The sequence below is a fragment of the Phoca vitulina genome, unplaced genomic scaffold, assembly GCF_004348235.1.
Source record: "Phoca vitulina isolate PV1807 unplaced genomic scaffold, GSC_HSeal_1.0 scaffold41, whole genome shotgun sequence".
NCBI classification, from domain to species: domain Eukaryota; kingdom Metazoa; phylum Chordata; class Mammalia; order Carnivora; family Phocidae; genus Phoca; species Phoca vitulina.
Window position 1 is genome coordinate 600870 of NW_022589744.1, and position 17425 is coordinate 618294.

The window sequence follows — 17425 nt, forward strand, 5'->3', positions numbered from 1 at the left end:
TTGCTTGGCATAAGGGTGCGTCTGTGGGGAAGAAAGTGGGCGTGGCCCTTCCCCCGTGGTGCTCAGCCTAGTGAGGAGAATACCCAGGCCTAGTGCTCTTTGCTCTTCTTAGAGCTGGTAATGCAAGACCTTTCCCGCTGATCTTGTTAGGACAGTTTTGCAAGTTGCTACCGCCCTGTGAAGATCCTCAGAGCCTAACGCCAGACTTCATGGCAGCCTCCCAAATCAAGGTTTTCAGTGCTCCCATCAACATTATTCTGGAAGAATCTTCCAGCCAAGTCTTGCTGCACTCTGGATCCTGTACATGTGTGAGCCCCAAGAGCTTCCACTCCCACCCCATGAGGAAGGGGGCCCTGCTGGGGGTGGGCTTTGCCAGGCTGCTCAGCCTGCTCCCGAGACGACCATAATTAAAATGGGTTCCATTTGACTAAACTGACTCAGGCTCTTGGAAAGCTTTCAAAGCTGACAACTCCTTATGTCTGCCTGGAACAGCCTGGGAGTGTGCCAGGGCAGTGCTCGGGGAGGACTGCTGATTTGGAAGGGTTAACCCTGATGAGAGGCTGACAGCCATTCCTGGTGGTGGGTTTTTACCTCTGGCCTCTGCTCTGAGGACCATCTGTAGGCCTGTAGTCAGGCACCCAACTCTGGACAGGACCAGCCTGTTCGTTGCCCCCCAGGGGAGTCTGTGCTTCCAACCATCAGTCATGGGCTCAGGGGACAGGGGGCTTGGAGTTGGGAGAGCACTTGCTCCCATTTCGCAGATGAGGAAACCGAGGCCCAGAGAACAAAGGTCTTGCTCAAAGCCTCACAGAGATGATCTGATTTTCAACATTTCTTCTTTAAAAGCACCTGGGCCCACACCCAGCAGTCTCTTTTGCTGCAATGTTGACATGGGGGCTGTCCCCAGCAGATGGCCTGGGTGTCTCATGAGCCAATGCCACCAAGCAGGATATGAATGTGCTTCCTGCGGAGACATCAGGCAAGAGCACGGCTCTGGGCCCTGCTTTGTGGTATTGCTTTTTGCATGCCGCTGAGTCCCCTCCTGCCTCCCCGCCCCTGCCTGCTCCCACACTAGAAGTAAGGTGAGGGGCTTGGCCTGGCTCATTCTAGCCCCCCTAAGGCGACTCTCGGTTTTCAGACGTGACAGCGCCCTTAGTGGATGAGGGAGCCCCCGGCGAGCAGGCAGCCGCTCAGCCCCACACGGAGATCCCAGAAGGAGCCACAGGTGAGGGTCACTCCCATGGCGGGGTGGAAGAGACCCTTGCCGGGTGCCCGGCTGCCCTACGTGGAGGAGTGGGTGTGAATAGGGGTGATGCTCTCCCCAAGCGAGGCAGCCACGTGGGTGGATGCTGGGTTCTGGGAATCTTTGGTCGTTCCGAGTTTGGTGCCTTGATGCCCTGTTGCTTCCATGGCTGCCTGCCAGCCTCTCGGAGGACAGAGGACCTTCTGGAATCCTTCCAGCTTCTCCTCTCCCGTCTCAGCTAGCATGTCAGCTCAGAGCTCTCTGCCGGGTCCTCTGAGGCAGGCCGGTGGCAGATTCTGCCTTCTTCACCCCCAAGCTCAGTCCCCTCTCCTGCTGGGACTCTGCCCAGTGACAGAGTCACCTCCTAGTGGGGTACCCCAGCATGTGGCAGGTCCAGATGACTAATCCACACCTTTGGAGGATCTTAATGGGACAACCCCTAAGGAGTTCAGCAATGTGATCTAGCATCCATTTCTAGGACCGTTGCTTCAAACATGTTTGCATAGAACAGGCATGACCAGACTGCCCTGTCAACACAGATGATGGGAGTAGCTCAGTCAGGGTACCGACCAGAAATAGTGGTGACCTCAGGGCCACCAGAGGCCCTCAGAGCTGCCCGTGCCCTTAGGAAGTGGCGAGCTCAGCCCAGAGAGCTTGCTTTCATCCCCTTCTCGTCCTCCTCTTTGGGCTTACATAAAGATTCAGCTGTTGGCGTGGTGATTTGGAGGGTGCTCAACAAGACAGGCAGAAGAGTTCTGGACAAGATTTCAGCAGCAATGGAGAGTGGGGGAAGCATCCCCAGACAGGAGTCTTCGTTCCTTCCTAAAGATGGTGCTCACGGCAGCCATTTGGGAAACTGCAGCCTTTTTCCAGGGCGCCATTTGTGGAGAACACCCACGCAGAAGTCCAGCAGCAACCCCCCCACCGACTCATCAAAGTAGTTTCTGCTTTGTGAGTTGGTCTTTTGAAATGGAGAGAGGCGGGGCCTCATCCCGACAGTGAAGGTCGTTTGAAGGCTGTGGAATGACTCATGGGATGAGATCTTGGATAACCCAATTTTTGTCTCCCCCGTCCCAATACAGCTTACTCAGTGGGGGAGCCCTTCCTCTCCCAGGGTGAAAACTGTACCTGTTCTTGACTTCATCATCACTTCTAGGTAACCAAAAGTACTGTAGTCTCTTCAGTCACAAAACGCAGTCTTCGAGTGCTGGGTAGCATGTCCAGTTCCTTGCAGTAGCCCAAGCTCATTCGGGGTTACAGCCCACCCCTCTGGAGCTGGGGAGGCAGGGGAGACCGGAGGCAGGAAAATTCGTCCTGGATTGGCACTACTGTGAGACAGCTTCACAACGCTCTGCCGTGTCTAAAGTTGACTCTTTCTCTCGTGGGCACCTGTTTGGAGCTCTTCAAGCCCCTCGATCCCAGTTATCCCCCCGCAGGTCCCTCCCTCTGCACTGGCTTCCAGCAGACACTTCACTTTCCTCGGCCCCTTGGAATCTGAAGATCCCCCTCTAGGCTTACTTGTGCTGAGGCTGGCTGGCTTCTGTTGGTGGCCTACCGGCCGTGGTCCAAGACATCTCCACACGACTGTTGCCCTGGGCCCGTATCGGGTCTGTGGGAGACACATGGGCATTCTTTGCCCAAGCAAACTTGGGGTGTGTAGACTGACCGCATGGGTTGCTGCCACACCCCTTCACTCTGCCCCTAAAGCAGGGCCAGCCCATCTCTCCTGGTTTTCCCAGGTGGGATTCTGACAGTAGTCTCGGCCATGTCGCTATCCGAGTGTCTCCGAGTGGTGCCTTGAAACCCTTCCAATGGGACTGAGATGAGAGGTGGCCACGTAGCTGTCCTCCACACTCCAAGCCCCCCTCTCCACCCTCTACATCCTCAACGAGGTAGGGAGGTTTCAGAATTGGGGGACTTTTTTCCAGCTATCGTCTAGGACAATGTGTACCCTAGTTTAGTCCTTGCTTTGGCGTGTCACAGTTGCTGTATCTTGGTGCACTGATGAAACTTCTCCTTTGAGGTCCATTTGGGGGTGCAGTATGGCCACCCCACTGCAGGAATCCCTGCCTTGCTGGGGTGGGAGCCCCTGCTTCTGGGGGCTTCAGGGATAGAGAGAGGCCATGTAGTAACCTGATAGCCCACCCACAGTCATACACCTGCCCTGCCCCCTTTGGCTTCTCTGAGCACCCCCCCTTGCTGGGAACTGGGGAGGAGGCATCGGAGTTATCAGCAGCCTTCGATTTCTGACACGTGCCAGGGCCAAGATATTCAACCCTGCACTGGCCTGTGAGTGCGGTGACTTCCCAGCACTCTAGCAATGGTGACATCCCCATGTGTCCCCTCCTGTTCTCGGTCTCCAGGACTCTGTGCCACTCAGCTGGACTTGCTGTCACTCCAAGCCTTTCTACCACAGCCTCGTCAGAAATTCAGACCAAATCTGTGCTTGGAGCTGCATCTCTTGGACAGTTGGCTGTTGTCAAATGACACGGACCTATCACCGTTGGACCTCGCGGGTGGCACAGTGTCAGCTGGTGGGGGCCCAGAGGGTGGTCATGTTTATGATCCGGCCAATGGGGAGCCCGCTGCCGGCCCCCTCTTACCCTCACTGCAGCTGTTCTGGGACAGCGTACGGGCTAGGTGTTTATAAGGCCACTGTGCAGCTGTCCAGCGACCCCGAGAATCTTTCTTTTCCCTCATCCACGCTCTCCATGGGGGGCCCATGCTGGTCACTTGGCATTTCTGTTGTAGGTGTAAAATCTCAAACATCGCAGGACTGGGAGAAAAGACTGGTGGCCCAGCCAGCAACTTGTAGGCATTTCTTCGGGGTGGTGGCTTCTCTGTCACTGTCCATCGGGGCAGGATGGTTCTTCTGGGGTCATGAGACAAGCGTGCATCAACGAGTGGCCAACTTGCTTTATAGACAGCTGTATCCATTGTCCGGAGCAATGTCCTGGTTCTTCATGGTGCAGAAATTGGCGTTGCAGTAAAGCTTACTGATTTCGGTGCTGTTGAAGATGTGGTCTTCTTCATTTGGGGTGACCTGTGGCTCCCTGAGCAGGAGCCCAAGACGCCCTAGAAGTTGATCACTGGCACCGCTGCCTTCCCTCTAACCAGGTGACACCTACTCCTAGCACATGGTTAGAGGGGTTTGCCCAGTAGTTTGGAGACAAGAAACCGAACAGCTTTGGAGCACCTCCCATACTCCCGGCACTTAGCTAAACACATTCACACAAATTCTCATATTAACCATCACTACCGTTATACGAGACAAGCCAGCATCACCACCTGGGGGTCTAGATGAGCAAACAGGCTCAGAGAGGTTAAGTAAATGGTGGTGCCTGGTTGTGAACCCCAGCCTGACTCAACAGCCCTAGACAACTAGTGTCTCCTTGTACCCTTGGTGCCCCCAGAGCCCTGGCTGGGGCCGGGAGTGCACCTGCCACTCAGACATGGTTCCAGTGTCAGAGGCTGAGCAGCAAACTGCCTCTCTGACCTCACCCATCCTGCGTGTCTTTGTTGAGTGGGGCGCTCTGGACCCTGGGCCCACTGTGGAGAAGGTCTTTCCTACAAGTTCATGGTCACGTGGAAGGTATGTGGGTGTGGTGGGGTTCACTTAGTAACCTGCTTTCATCCACATCCCCAGCAATAATATTTGCAAAGAGCCAGAGGAGCAGCCCCTTGGTACTCATAAGATGTGCCTTTCCTGAATATTCTTGGAAAAATACTGGAAAATGCAAAGAGCTTTGTTTCTGGCAAACAGTAACTGTCTTTGCTTATATCTTCTTCATTTGCTGACCATAAACCAGCTGAGGAAGCAGGCATTGGAGACACCCCCAACCTGGAAGACCAAGCTGCTGGACACGTGACTCAAGGTCAGTGGGCTAGAATTGCCAACCATGACCTGGGGGTTGGGAGGAGGGAGATGGAAACACTCAGAGGGGCTCTACCCTATAAAGAGAATTTGTACCTGGGCCCTAGTTCAGGGGATTTCTAGGAGTTGGCTCTCATCGAGGTTGGGCTAATTGGATATAGAAAGAGCTCTAATCCCTTTTTTTCCCCTAATTCCTAAGCTGTTTAGTGGGGAGTCATGAAAGAATGTCCCAACAGAAGCACAGAGATGCATGATAGGTGATTTCCTCTGCAGGCCGCTCTCTGGCCTGTCCCTGGAGCAGGGTCTCAACCATATCCCCACCAAGCAAATTATTTTCAACTTTCTCCTGTGCAACCTTTAGACCTTATTTTGATACTCTTCTCAGGGACCCAAACTTCCGTGTTCAAGGAAACCAGCTTTCTGTAATCATTAAGCACAAGTGTTTTAAGAACTTAATTTTATAAATCCTAAAGATTCCTTATCTCAGGAAATGGAGACCTCTGATATAAATGGAGACCTCTAGGTTCGTTTTCTATCACTCAGTGCATCAATGAACTTGAGAGTCTACTGTATCATGTGGAGGTTTCTAGATTGCCAAAGAGCTAGGAAGACACTGTTCTTTTCTCCAGAAAGTGATGTGGGATTTGTCCAACATTTAGTGCTGCCGCTGGGGCCAGCTGGCTTTAGGAGGACTCTGGGCCCAAAGAAGTGTATTGCTGAGGGTATTTTGAAGCTTAACTACATGTGAGAGGGGTCAGTGCCCCGTAGCTGGCTAACGTTCTCAACTCACATGGCATGGAGAGGTGTGTTTTCATTCTTAAGCTTACAAAGAGCTTCAAAAAGTATTAGAAGAGATAATCAATGTAAGGGGGAACCCCAGCCTGTGCATTACATAATGAGAACTGCACCTCCTGTTTCTTTTAGGTCATGGTTTTCGACTTAGGTAAAATTAGAGGGTTTTATAACCTCTGGAAATGATCATTTATTTCCATAGAAGGAAGTGGATTTGGGTTTTTTCCTACAAATTTTTTTGAAGATTTTATTTATTTATTTGACAGACAGAGAGAGCACAAGCAGGGAGAGCGGCAGGCAGAGGGAGAGGGAGAGGGAGAACCAGGTCCCCCGCTGAGCAGGGAGCCCGATGCGGGGCTCGATCCCAGGACTCTGGGATCATGACCTGAGCCGAAGACAGACACTTAACCAGCCCCCCAGGCGCCCCTTTCTACACATTTTTACTGCAGGCTATGTCTTCATGCCCCTGTGACATATTCCATGCAATGAAAAGATCAGGCCAACATCTTTTGTGGGAACTTTATTTTTGTGCTCACTGAATTTTTCCATTTTTTCCATCAGTGGCCTAGAATCGTGTAGATATAAAGATGAACACCAGATTGACATTTGCCGTGGGAAGTGGGCACCAAATATGTGAAAACATCGAGGTTTCTACCTCCACTCCCAAGACCAACACCTCATGCCTTGATGGGGATTGCTGGTCCACACTGACAAGGCCACTTTGCTCTGGTGAACCTATGCGAGGCTCGGACACACTCATGATCCACAAACACATCTTATTTCCCAAAGGCCTGTTGTCTGTTTTCAGATTTAGGAAAAGCTGTGTAACAAAAGCCCCGTTACTAGATCTTCTTGCAGTTTCTGCGGCAGAAGGCAAACCTCTGGCAGCCTGTGTTCATGAAGTTCCCCTAAGGTAGACGAGGATGTTTCAGGATGGCGTGCAGTGAACTGAGTGTCAGGTGTGGGAAGGCCTTACCCATGTCCTGCTCACACCAGGGGTAGACCTTTCATCTGTGTCACGAGCACCAGGCCTCCTGAGGACAATGTGAGGGGACCGTTTATCCCGAGTCCAGAGGCCTTCACACATGTCGCCCAGATATCGCTTCCCTTGGACTGCCCCCCCCCTCCCACCCCCAGATGATGGCCATGTTTATTACTTATGGAGCACTTCATAGTGTTCTAGGAACTGAGTAGACTCTTCTCCCAGCCTGGCTCCTTCCTGCAGAAGTACATGCATGATGTTAGGTTCAGTCAAACACGCACACACTGTACAATCAAATATTGGTGACTTTTTAAGGTGTGTTTACTATTTATGTTTGGGGCCTTTGTCTCTCTTTTCATGAGGGTCATTTACGGTCTTACAGTATATCAGTATGGTCACATCCTGACCACGAGCAATTTCTAGGAAGCTCTGGGAGGAAAGCTTTTTCCAGAAGGCAGGGAGACCTGGCCTGTCAAGGAGGTGTAAAGACTAGCACCTACCGCACGCGGCCTCTGGTCTGTCAAGCTGGTTGGTTGATGAGGTGTCATGGTGTTGAGGCAACTGCTCAGATTGTCTCTTGTTCGGGCTGTTGGCCCCAGTAAGGTGCCCGTAGACCCTGCAGAAAGCAGAAAAGAACATATCTTCCTGATACCAGTTCACCCATGCAAGATTCCTTTATTGATCATCGCTGGGGGGCAGGCACTGTGACTGATGCTAGGAACACGAAATGAGGGAGATGGTGAGCTCGAGGCCCTGGCATAATCGTGGGGGTGGAGGTGAGCTGTGACTGGCTTCTTGGTAGTGAGCCTGCCGGCGTCTGCACAGACTCCGCCTGGGTGGGGAGAGAGGGTGGTCACGTGAGAGGTATGTCCACGGCCACATGACTGTGTGCACACGTGCATTTCCCACCTCCTTCCCCTCAGCTCCTCCAGTACCCTGAATCTTTGGGGTCCTAGGGTGGAGTTGTGTGGGTTGTTCTGCAGGGACTAGATGCGAGGTGTGAAGGTTGGGAATTAAAAAAAAACCCAAAGGGTGTTGGTTAGGAGTACCAGAGAGCGTGACTCTCCTGTCCTTAATACACGGCCAGGTGCTTTAAGGAGGGCTCACGTGAACGCCGCACGAATGAGGCAGAAAGAATGAAGCGTGCCCTCCACCAACTGCTAGTTGTGGGATGGGCTGAAAACAGTGGTCTCGTTGGCAGGCGATGTCTTTGCCACGCAGAGTCCTTTCCCGCCACAGTGGCTGCCTGGCCTTATGCAAAAGGCCCATCCGTGATCCATGACCCAGATAAATCTGAATCGCGCTTCTGTTTATAGGAACCTTGTGGCAGGTCTGTTAGTAAAGACTCGAGCCCTGGTGGTGATGAATTTAGGCATTTTCCAAATCGTAAGGCGGGGTTGGTTTATGGGCACCTGCTGGTTTCATTTTGCAGAAAGGGGAAACAAAGAGAGAGGGAGAGAAAATGGTATCCTCACTGCACCCAAGCCAGGTCCTAACTAGAGGCCAGAATCTTCAGGAAGCTCAGTGTCCCTGGAGAGAAGAAGAAGCTTCTGTAGCCTAGCAGATTCAGCACAAGGCAGCCCCAGAGCGGGGTTGGCAGCCCTGGAGGTGCTGACATGCTCTGAGCCCACCCAGAGCCCGTGAGAGGCAGAGGAATAACGCTGGCGCTGCACGGGGCCTTGGAGGTCAACAGGTCTGAGCACCCGTTTTACAGTTGAGGAAACTGAGGCCCAGAGAGGCGAGATGCCTGCCCACCCAGCGTCACCCAGTGAGTCGGTGTTAGGTAGACCAACAGAGCTTTCATTCTGAGCAACGGAAAGCAACAAGGATGAGCTCAGAGCACACACTCCTTTTTCTTTGTTAGTTGGGCTTGTGGTGCTGTTTAAATGTCCTTTTCTTATTTCAAGAGTGCGTTCTCTCTCTTAAACAATTATCGCGTCCTTGCCAACCTTTTGCCACCTCTGCCTCTTCAAACCCAGAGGAGTTGAGCATTCCAGGCCAGCAGAGGGAGGTACCTGAGAGGCCCCCGGTCAACGGGCTTAGCCCTCAGGATCAGCCTGAACACGGCAGAGAAGCTTCTGGGGTCTCTGTGCTGCCTCTGGGGGAGAAACGGCCAGAGGCCGCCGCACTGGTGGTCTCCTGCCATTCCCAGCGTCACCCCATCTGCGAACCACCTTCTCCAACAGGAGGCCCTCAGGAGCCCCACCAGCAGTGGGGTCCAAAACCAGGGGATGGGGTCAAGGGGGGTCTGGCCTTTCCAAAGCCCACCTCCCCTGGAAGTCTCCAGATGGAGCCTGGGAGTGTCAAGGCTGTCCAGGAGAGCCTACTCGGGGAGCCAGGGCACCATCGAGGTGAGGCCACCGACCCGGGCACCCTGGGTCTGACAGGCCAGCATGGGTCCTACACGCCGGGGGCTCCCATCGAGGCTGACGGCCCCAGGGAGGCCACACGCCAGCCTGCGGGGACAGAACCTGAGGACACAGAGGGCAGTCGCCATGGCTTGGAGCCACTGGAGCACCAGCTTTTGGGAGACCTGCGCCAGGATTGGCCACCTCTGAAGGGGGACCGTGGCAAAGAGAGGCGGGGGAGCAAGGAAGTCGACGAAGACCGCGATGTGGACGAGTCCTTGCCCCAGGACTCCCCTCCCTCCCAGAGCTCTCCCACCCGAGGCGGGCCACCCCCCGCAACAGTTTCCAGAGGAACCACCGGCTTCCCCGGTTTCCCAGCTGAGGGTGCCATCCGCCTCCCTGTCAATTTCCTCTCCAACGTCTCCACAGAGATCGAGGCCTCACAGCCCCACGGGCCCAGCTCAGGGCCCTCAGTGGAAGGGCAGGACATGCCCCCCGAGTTCACCTTCCACGTGGAAATCAAAGCCAACGTGCAGAAGGAACAGGGACATTCAGAGCTGGATTTGGAAGGGGCTGCCCTCCCAGGGCCCCCTGGAGAGGAGCGAGAGTCCCAGGGCCCTTCTGAGGGAGAGGACACAAAAAAGACTGACCTTCCAGAACCTTCTGAAAAGCAGCCTGCCGCTGTTCTGCCAGGGAAGCCTGTCAGCCGGGTCCCTCAACTCAAAGGTCTGTGTCTTGAGCTCTTGGCTCCTTCCCGGCGACCTCGTGTGGCATCCAGGCTGCGGGCACTGCCACTGAGCTTCTGGCCCCTCCTTGACTCCCGCTGCTTCCGAGGTTCCTAGGGAGGGTCACTAAACCCGCCCCCCGGGCACAGCCGCTCGCCCTCCCGCAGCCGCCTCCTGCCCCTCGGGCTTTGGTAGCACGCACTCCTCTCACGCTTGCCCGCCATGCTGCATGTGACCTCCAGCCCACCCAGTGCTTTCCACCCTGTCCACTTCTCTGGCCCCCCGAATGACCCACAACGGTCCATCAGCCCACAGGTGGCTGGTGTGCCACCCTCCGCAGAGCAAGTAACAGCTGGTCCACTGTGGAGGGCTGATTATGTGCCCTAAATTCATTGTCTAGAACCCTCCCAACACTTCCAAGAGGGCATAATTAGCCCCACTTTGCACATGAGGAAGTAGGCTCAGAGAGGTAACATAACTCGCTGAAGTTCACCAAGTAGTAAGTGACAGAGCCGCGTTCAGAATCCAGGTGGGTCTGCTCTGAAAGTCATGCTCTTCCCTGTTCAGCACAGTACCTTCTAGAAGGTTCCGAAGTGTGCCCTCCGAGCCCAGAGATGCAGAGGGCATGAGCCTGTCTTCTGCTGCTCTTGTCAGTGGACAACACATCACATGTAGCAGGTGACACATACACGAGCATTTGGGGGTAGCCCAGAGCCCAAGCTGAGCCTTTGGCCCAACAGCCCCACCCCTACCCGCCCTGCCTTGTGGCAGGGGAGACAATGAGCACAAACAAAATGTTCCTGTCTGAATCTTCTCTTCCTCCCTTGGGGCAGCCTGGGAACCCCTGTGCTGAGGTTGCAGGGGCCTCAGCCCCAGCCTGCTTCCAGCACAGCAGCCCTTCGGGAGCCGGAGAGGTGATAGGGGAGGTTCCCCTGTGTTGGCGTCTCTGTCAGGAAGACGAGGAGGCCAGTGGAGACCTCATGGTTACTAGTTGGGTGCATTCATACATTTAGGATATCTAGTGTGTTGGAATTATTCACAGGGCTCAGAAATCCATTACTTGAGCTGTCAATTGCAAACATCTGTTAGATTTTATTAGATTTTACTTGTCAAGAGAACTTTGAAATGTTGTACATAAAGGAACTTGTATTAAAATTTAAGACCCCCCCAAAATTCCTATATTATCCTGTTTTAATATATCCTAAATTCCAAAATAGTAGGGGACAAATAAGTGTGACTTGGCAAATTATAATAGTGTTTCCTGAAACGGTGTTTTATTGAATACTGGCTATTGATAGATGTGTCCAGGGGAAAAGGAGCTCCGTGATCCAATAAGTTTGGAAAAAACAGGTGAAGCAAAGTTAAGCAAGGTTTGTTGCAGCAGGACTTGTCAGAGCCTTTAATATTCTACTGCACATTATGACCCTCTGAGAAAGACACAGAGTACGGATTTCCCAAATTTACTTGATCTGACCTGCTAACATCTCCTGGAAGAGGACTTGTGCAGTAGTACCCAATTTGGGAAATGTGGATCTAGCAGATGCTTCTGTTGTGACATGGATGGTGATATCAGGTTGATTTGGGCAAAAGCATGAATCAGTTCCACCTGGGGCTCTTATTAAAATGCATATTCGTAGGCCCCACCTTGAGCTTACCGAGTCTCGCGTGGGCCCAGGAATCTGTTTTATCAGCCCGTCTCCTGCACAGTAATGTGTGACGGTCTCTGGGCTGGATCGTCAATCCGGGCCACTCTAGAAATCCAGTCTCCGGCAGCCAGTGGGAAGCTCCAGGAGGCCCCACTGACTTTTCAGCAGGGGGAATACGATATTGAAACCAAGGACGAAAATCTATCATCGATTTTCAGCAAAGAATGTCAACAAAAGGGAGGGATGAGTTAGAGAGGATGCTGGTAGACACGTGGTTTCACCAGGGGGCGTGGCTTTCTACACACAAAAGCCGCCTGCGGTTTAGTCCTAAACTCGAGACACCTGTAAAATGTTTGATGGTAACTAGTCTGTAACTAATTTGGGAAAACGGCAAGGATTAGTCCCCTTGGGAGGGCCCATAGGTGGTGAGAAGACCTTCCCGGCAGGGTCAGGGGTGGAGCGGGCTTGTCAGAGGGCAGGGCAGCTGGGGCTGGCGACCATAGCCCCCATTAGCAAGGGGCAAGCTCTGGGTGACAGCATGAGTCCGGGGGTCCCGCAGGGGGTCGGAGCATAGCTGAGCTGCCCCGTCTATGGCCCGAGGGCCTCCAAATGCCCTTCCTTGGAGTGGGGTCGGTCCCCACTGGGAGAGGCTGACCCTGGCAGAGACAGGGAAGGAGCCTATGAGAGATGGGGTCTGCACTGTCTACCTTCCCTGATCGCCCCTGTCGCCCACGTGTGCCTGGAAGAGTTATCACCGCGCCCCCTCTGCATGTCCCCACCCTCAGCCAGCCTGCTGCCCCCTCTTGTCAGGGTGCACCAAGCAATGACCCCAGTGTGCTGTGTTGATACTAACAATGAGAGACAGATTCAAGGGGAAAGAAAATCCACTGGATTTCCACCCAGCCCAGCTGAACAGAACACATTGTACGGATCCCAAGAAATCAGCGCAACCGTATCCAGCTCTTTCCAGGAGCTCTGCAATCGGATGTAACATACATTCTCATTTTATATCTTATCAGCTCGCATGGTCAGTAAAGGCAAAGATGGGACTGGACCCGAGGACAAAAAAGCCAAGGTAAGCTGACAAAACTGCAAACCTCTGCCGATGTCAAGTTTATCAAGAAGCCATGCTTATCTGGATTTCTTTATGTAACATGTGGGGAACGTCTGCCACTGAAGGATGATTGATATTTAAAAAGTGCTTTGTATTTTTATGCAAACAGTTAAAATTCCAGCATTTATCCACTTCGATGCTTATGCCAGGGAAGGGCGGTCAGCAGGTGAATGAATTCATGCTCCTAACTGCAATTCCGTTAGCATAGTTGAAATGAGGTGTTCATAGCAAACAAAGATACACTTGAATTTTCTGCAATAAAGTTTGAATTTTGCACATCTTACACTGCAGATCCAGGCTCAGTAAGCGTATATGTACACACACATACTTAAGGTGTAGAGAAAATACCGTTTATTCAGGTGGCCGAGGGAGCATTGATCAAGGAAGTGACCTCTAACCTAAGGTGGAGGGTTCTGGATAAGCCCTAGAAGAGGGGATCTATGAGGCAGATGGGGAAGGAAATATAAAGGAGAGTTGCTGAGGCAGGGATGGGAACAGCATTCTGAGGAGTAGGAACAGCACAGCAAAGCCCAGAAGCATGGAGAGATGATGCGTGTTCTGAGAACTCTAGGCAGGTGGGTTGGTTGCTGCAGAGCTCTGAGTGGGGCTGATGTACGGTGGGATGTAAGCTGTGCAGTAGACGCCATCTTGAAATCTTGCCAAGGTGCCAGTTCGACTCAAACTTTAGTCAGACTTCAAAAACCAACCTGAGGAGCAGTGAATGAAGCACCCGCTCCCACCGAAAGTGCATCCAGAACCATGCTGGTTTTCTCAGTGCTTCCTGTCAGCTGTAGTTTCCCCCCTTAATGACTTTCCATCCTGGAAAATTCCCCCGTAAATGCACAGTAGAGTTTCCCCAGGAAAATCCCACTGAGGCCCTAGATGAAGACCTGTTTTTTGTAAAGGCACCTAAAATTTCCAGTATAAATCCTGCCTGAAATATCTGGGTCTTCACCCGTCCCAGAGCCCTGGTGGGGTCCTCAGAGGCAGAGGGTAGCTCTAGGAGATGGGTAGCATGCGCTGTGCCTCCCTTCTAGGGGGTCAGGGTTTGCCATCACAACCCTGGTGAGGAGCTGAGGGTCCTGCGGGGACTTGGGGGGCTCTGCCCTAGAGGCGCGAAGCCGTAGCAAGAGCTGCTAGCCAGTCGGGATGCACGTCAGGGGAATCCCAGCCTCGTGCATGCATGCATTCCATTCATACATTCATTTGCACACATGGGAACAACATCCCTGCCCTGGACAGGGAGGGGTTGGATCTTGCACGAACCTGGGCCAGGTAGGGAGTGCCGCCGGCAGAAGGGGGCCTTGTGCAGCGGGGGAAGGAGGAGTACCCACCCCCAACTTTTCTTATCACCAGTTTCAGGACCTCAGCCTGTGTCTGTCCCCTCACACCTTGCCCCACCCCTTGGGCCCTCCTCCTCGCCAAGGCTGGCCGCACACAGGGCCTCTGCCATTTTGGTGGGGGATCCGAGGGCAACGAGGAAACAAAGCCCAGGTCCTTGTTTGGTAGCTCTGACTCCCTCTTGGAAACATCTCTGGACTAGGCCTCTCTGTTTTATGCCTGAAGGTGTGACCCCTCCTCCTCCTCCTCTTCCCAGCTCACCTCCTCCCCCAGGGCCGTGCTTCCTGGTCAAAGTCCCCCAGAGCCAGTTAGGACAAACCATGGGTGCTAACCACTGTCCATCAGTTTCCCTCTCCTCGAAGGGGCAGCTCCGTCTGTGAGGTTGTCCGGCCCCATGGCCTCTTGTTGGGTTAACTCACCCAGACTCTTTCCTTAGGTAGAATGTGTTCAAGAGTGAACATTGACCAGATTAGGATTTACCAGACAGTGTGAAAGTTAGTTTTGCTTGAGACTTTAATCAGAAAGTGTGTGTGTATGTGTGGCACGTGCACACGCGTGTGCACATGTAACCTGAGGTGTACGGCAGAATCTTTAAGACTTGGGATAGGCATAATCCTGATGCTAGCAAGTGTGATACTCTAAATGTGGCGGAAGAAGGCCTAGGGTTAGCAGGCCAGCATGAGCTCCTCACCTGGAATTTAGCGGAAAGTGGGGCCCTGCTGACCCATGACACATTGGGGATGACGCATGACACATTGGGGATGACCCATGACACACTGGGGATGTTTTCTTGAAAAACATCTTAAGAGTCGTGCTTTGGCGATCTCCATGAACTCTTTGGGCGTGAAACACCTTTAAACCGGGGGTCTCCAAAGTGGCAGGGGTGCAGCACAAGAAGATCCAATGGGCTAAAGAACATTCTAGAACTTCTATCCATTTTTTTCCTCCTCTCTTTTAACAGTTCTATCAAACATAAGTTTTATAATGTACATCATATGTTGGCATCATAGTATATGTATTTAACTGATAACTACAAGGACGTTAGAGTGTGTGGCCACTTTCGGTCCTTAGGGGATAAGAAGGACGGATAAGGGTACACAATCCAGACAGTCTGGAGATCACTGCTTTAAACCATTGCCTGCCTTGTTTATTTTTAGTTACTCTCCTTTTTCAGTTTGTTCCCCTCCCCCATGTGCTGACTTTTATTTTGATTTTATTTATGTTTATGTTTAAGACATCCACACCTTCCTCTGCTAAAACCCTGAAAACTAGGCCTTGCCTTAGCCCCAAACGCCCCACTCCTGGTAGCTCAGACCCTTTGATCAAACCCTCCAGCCCTGCCGTGTGCCCAGAGTCATCTTCCTCTCCTAAACACGTCTCTTCTGTCACACCCCGAACTGGCAGTTCTGGAGCAAAGGAAATGAAAGTCAAGGTAAGGAAACCACCTTTGAAAAGATCAGGCTACTCTAGTACGGTTTTCAAATGGATGCTGTTTTTAGCCACAAAGACCTTCCTTCAGAGAAACTCTTACCTAGAAGCACCACGTAGAACAGTGAAAATTCTGGTTGAACTGGGACAAGGGGGGCGTGGCACTGTTTTTCTCAGCGCCGCCCCCCCCCGCCCCCGTTCGTTGTTTGTTTGTCCCTTACAGCACCCAAGGGGGCCCTGGTTTCCTGGTTTGAAAATCACCGCCCTAACTGGGAGTGCTTCCAGATCGCCCCCTTGTGGGTTAGATGCAGCACCACGCCCAGAGCCAGTCCCGCAAGGGCACCCTCCCCCCCACTCCCCTTGAACCATCCTATGATCTTTGGTGAATGTCAGTTTCTTTTTGAGTTTGTGTTATGTGTCAAGGTCAAACCCAATAACTGCCCCCAGTCAGCAGACGGCTTGCACACCAGCTCCCAGCTGTTGGCCAGCTTGCTAATTGGTGCTGGTGTTCACCCCGCCAAGGGCTCTTAGCCCTCTCAGGAGTCACCGAAGCCTAAGGATTGTTTGGGAGAGAACAGAAGAATGACCTAGCTCTGTTAGCACCCGCGGTCAGGTTCATCAGTGTCCCTGGGAGCCTCTGGTGAAACCAACTACCAGCAGTCAGGTGAATCCCTGTGGAGAGTCGGGAAATGGCTGTCCACACAGGAATGTCCTGCCCATCGATCGGCCCTGGGCGGATGATGAGCCTGATCGTCACTCTAAGCTCTGTTACCTTTTGATAAAACACAACAGCACAACTCATGCTGAGAACTCACGTAAACAGCTCCTCCAGGAGCCCACGGTGGTCGGGGAGCTTGGCGATTGGGTGGAGCTATGGGTTTGTGCGGCCGGCAAACCCTTGAGATCGTGGAAGACGCTTGTTGCGTCTACCAGGCAAAGGGTCACCCCAATCTTAGCCTCGTTTTGAGTTAAGGAGGTTGAGTGGGGCTGGCATGGATTCTAGGTGAGAGTCACCTTTCCCGGTCGTAAAAACCACTGTACCGTGCTTCGGTTGACAGGGGGCGGATGGTAGAACCGGAACGAAGATCGCCACACCCCGGGGAGCGGCCCCTCCAGGCCAGAAAGGCCAGGCCAATGCCACCAGGATTCCAGCGAAAACCACGCCCTCCCCAAAGACCCCGCCGGGCACCGGTAAGAAGAACGTTCTCTGGAATCCAGGTCAGGGGCGGCTGTCAGTAGGGGCAGTCCTCATCTTTGAGGGCCCCTGGCAGTTAATCACTGCCGTAGCTGACGAACACATGGACACCTGCAGCTCACTAAACACCTGAGCGCTCATTTTTGACAATTTTCCGAGATATTGAATCCCCACTTTTGAGCGATGACGAAATCAAGACCCTAAGAATGTGCAGGTAGAAGTCTGAGCAGCTCACTTCAAGCATGAAGAGCATGCAGCCACGTGACTAAGTGGCAGGAAAGGGGATGCTCTGAGTTTCTCTGACCCCAAGCCTCGGGGCCCCCGCGTGGCGGCTCTGTGCCTCTGCAAAGAGAGCAGCAGCTGGGATGGGGTGACCTCACACCAGGTGTGGCCCCCGCTCAGCTGAACTTGTTGGAGTGGGCCCTTTGGCGGGCCCTGAGCGGCTCGGCTGAGCACCTGCATGCCACGCCTATATCCCAGCGCTCGTGTGAGTAAAGCCCAGTTAGTTCTGAGTACCAGGCAGGCTTCCGTGGAGCGAATCTGCTCCCAGTGGTGCTATAAAGAATAGTTGCCCTCTTTGGGGATGGGAGACAGCCAGGCTGAGCTCCTCTCTCCCACCCCCACCCCCGCCCCAGGGGCCCTGTCCTGGGCGACCAGGTTTGGCTTCTGCACAACTCCGGGGCCATCTGGCCTGCCTTGGCTTTGGGGTGGTGCTCAGGGCCCCGTGGATCTTGTAC

General features: G+C 53.2%; 1 protein-coding gene across 9 annotated transcripts in view; it reads left to right on the plus strand.

Moving 5' to 3' along the window:
• MAPT (microtubule associated protein tau) overlaps positions 1-17425 on the plus strand; it is a 94468-nt gene that overhangs the window by 54993 nt on the left and 22050 nt on the right. For 4 of the 9 annotated variants that reach the window (XM_032429418.1, XM_032429422.1, XM_032429419.1 and 1 more), the window contains exons 4-7: positions 1139-1225; positions 5053-5118; positions 12630-12685; positions 16552-16684. In XM_032429418.1, the coding sequence (XP_032285309.1) occupies positions 1139-1225; positions 5053-5118; positions 12630-12685; positions 16552-16684 (342 nt within the window). Of the gene's footprint in view, positions 1-1138; positions 1226-5052; positions 5119-8870; positions 9966-12629; positions 12686-15299; positions 15498-16551; positions 16685-17425 lie in introns of all 9 variants that reach the window. The other 5 variants (XM_032429424.1, XM_032429421.1, XM_032429426.1 and 2 more) reach the window with 2 other exon arrangements.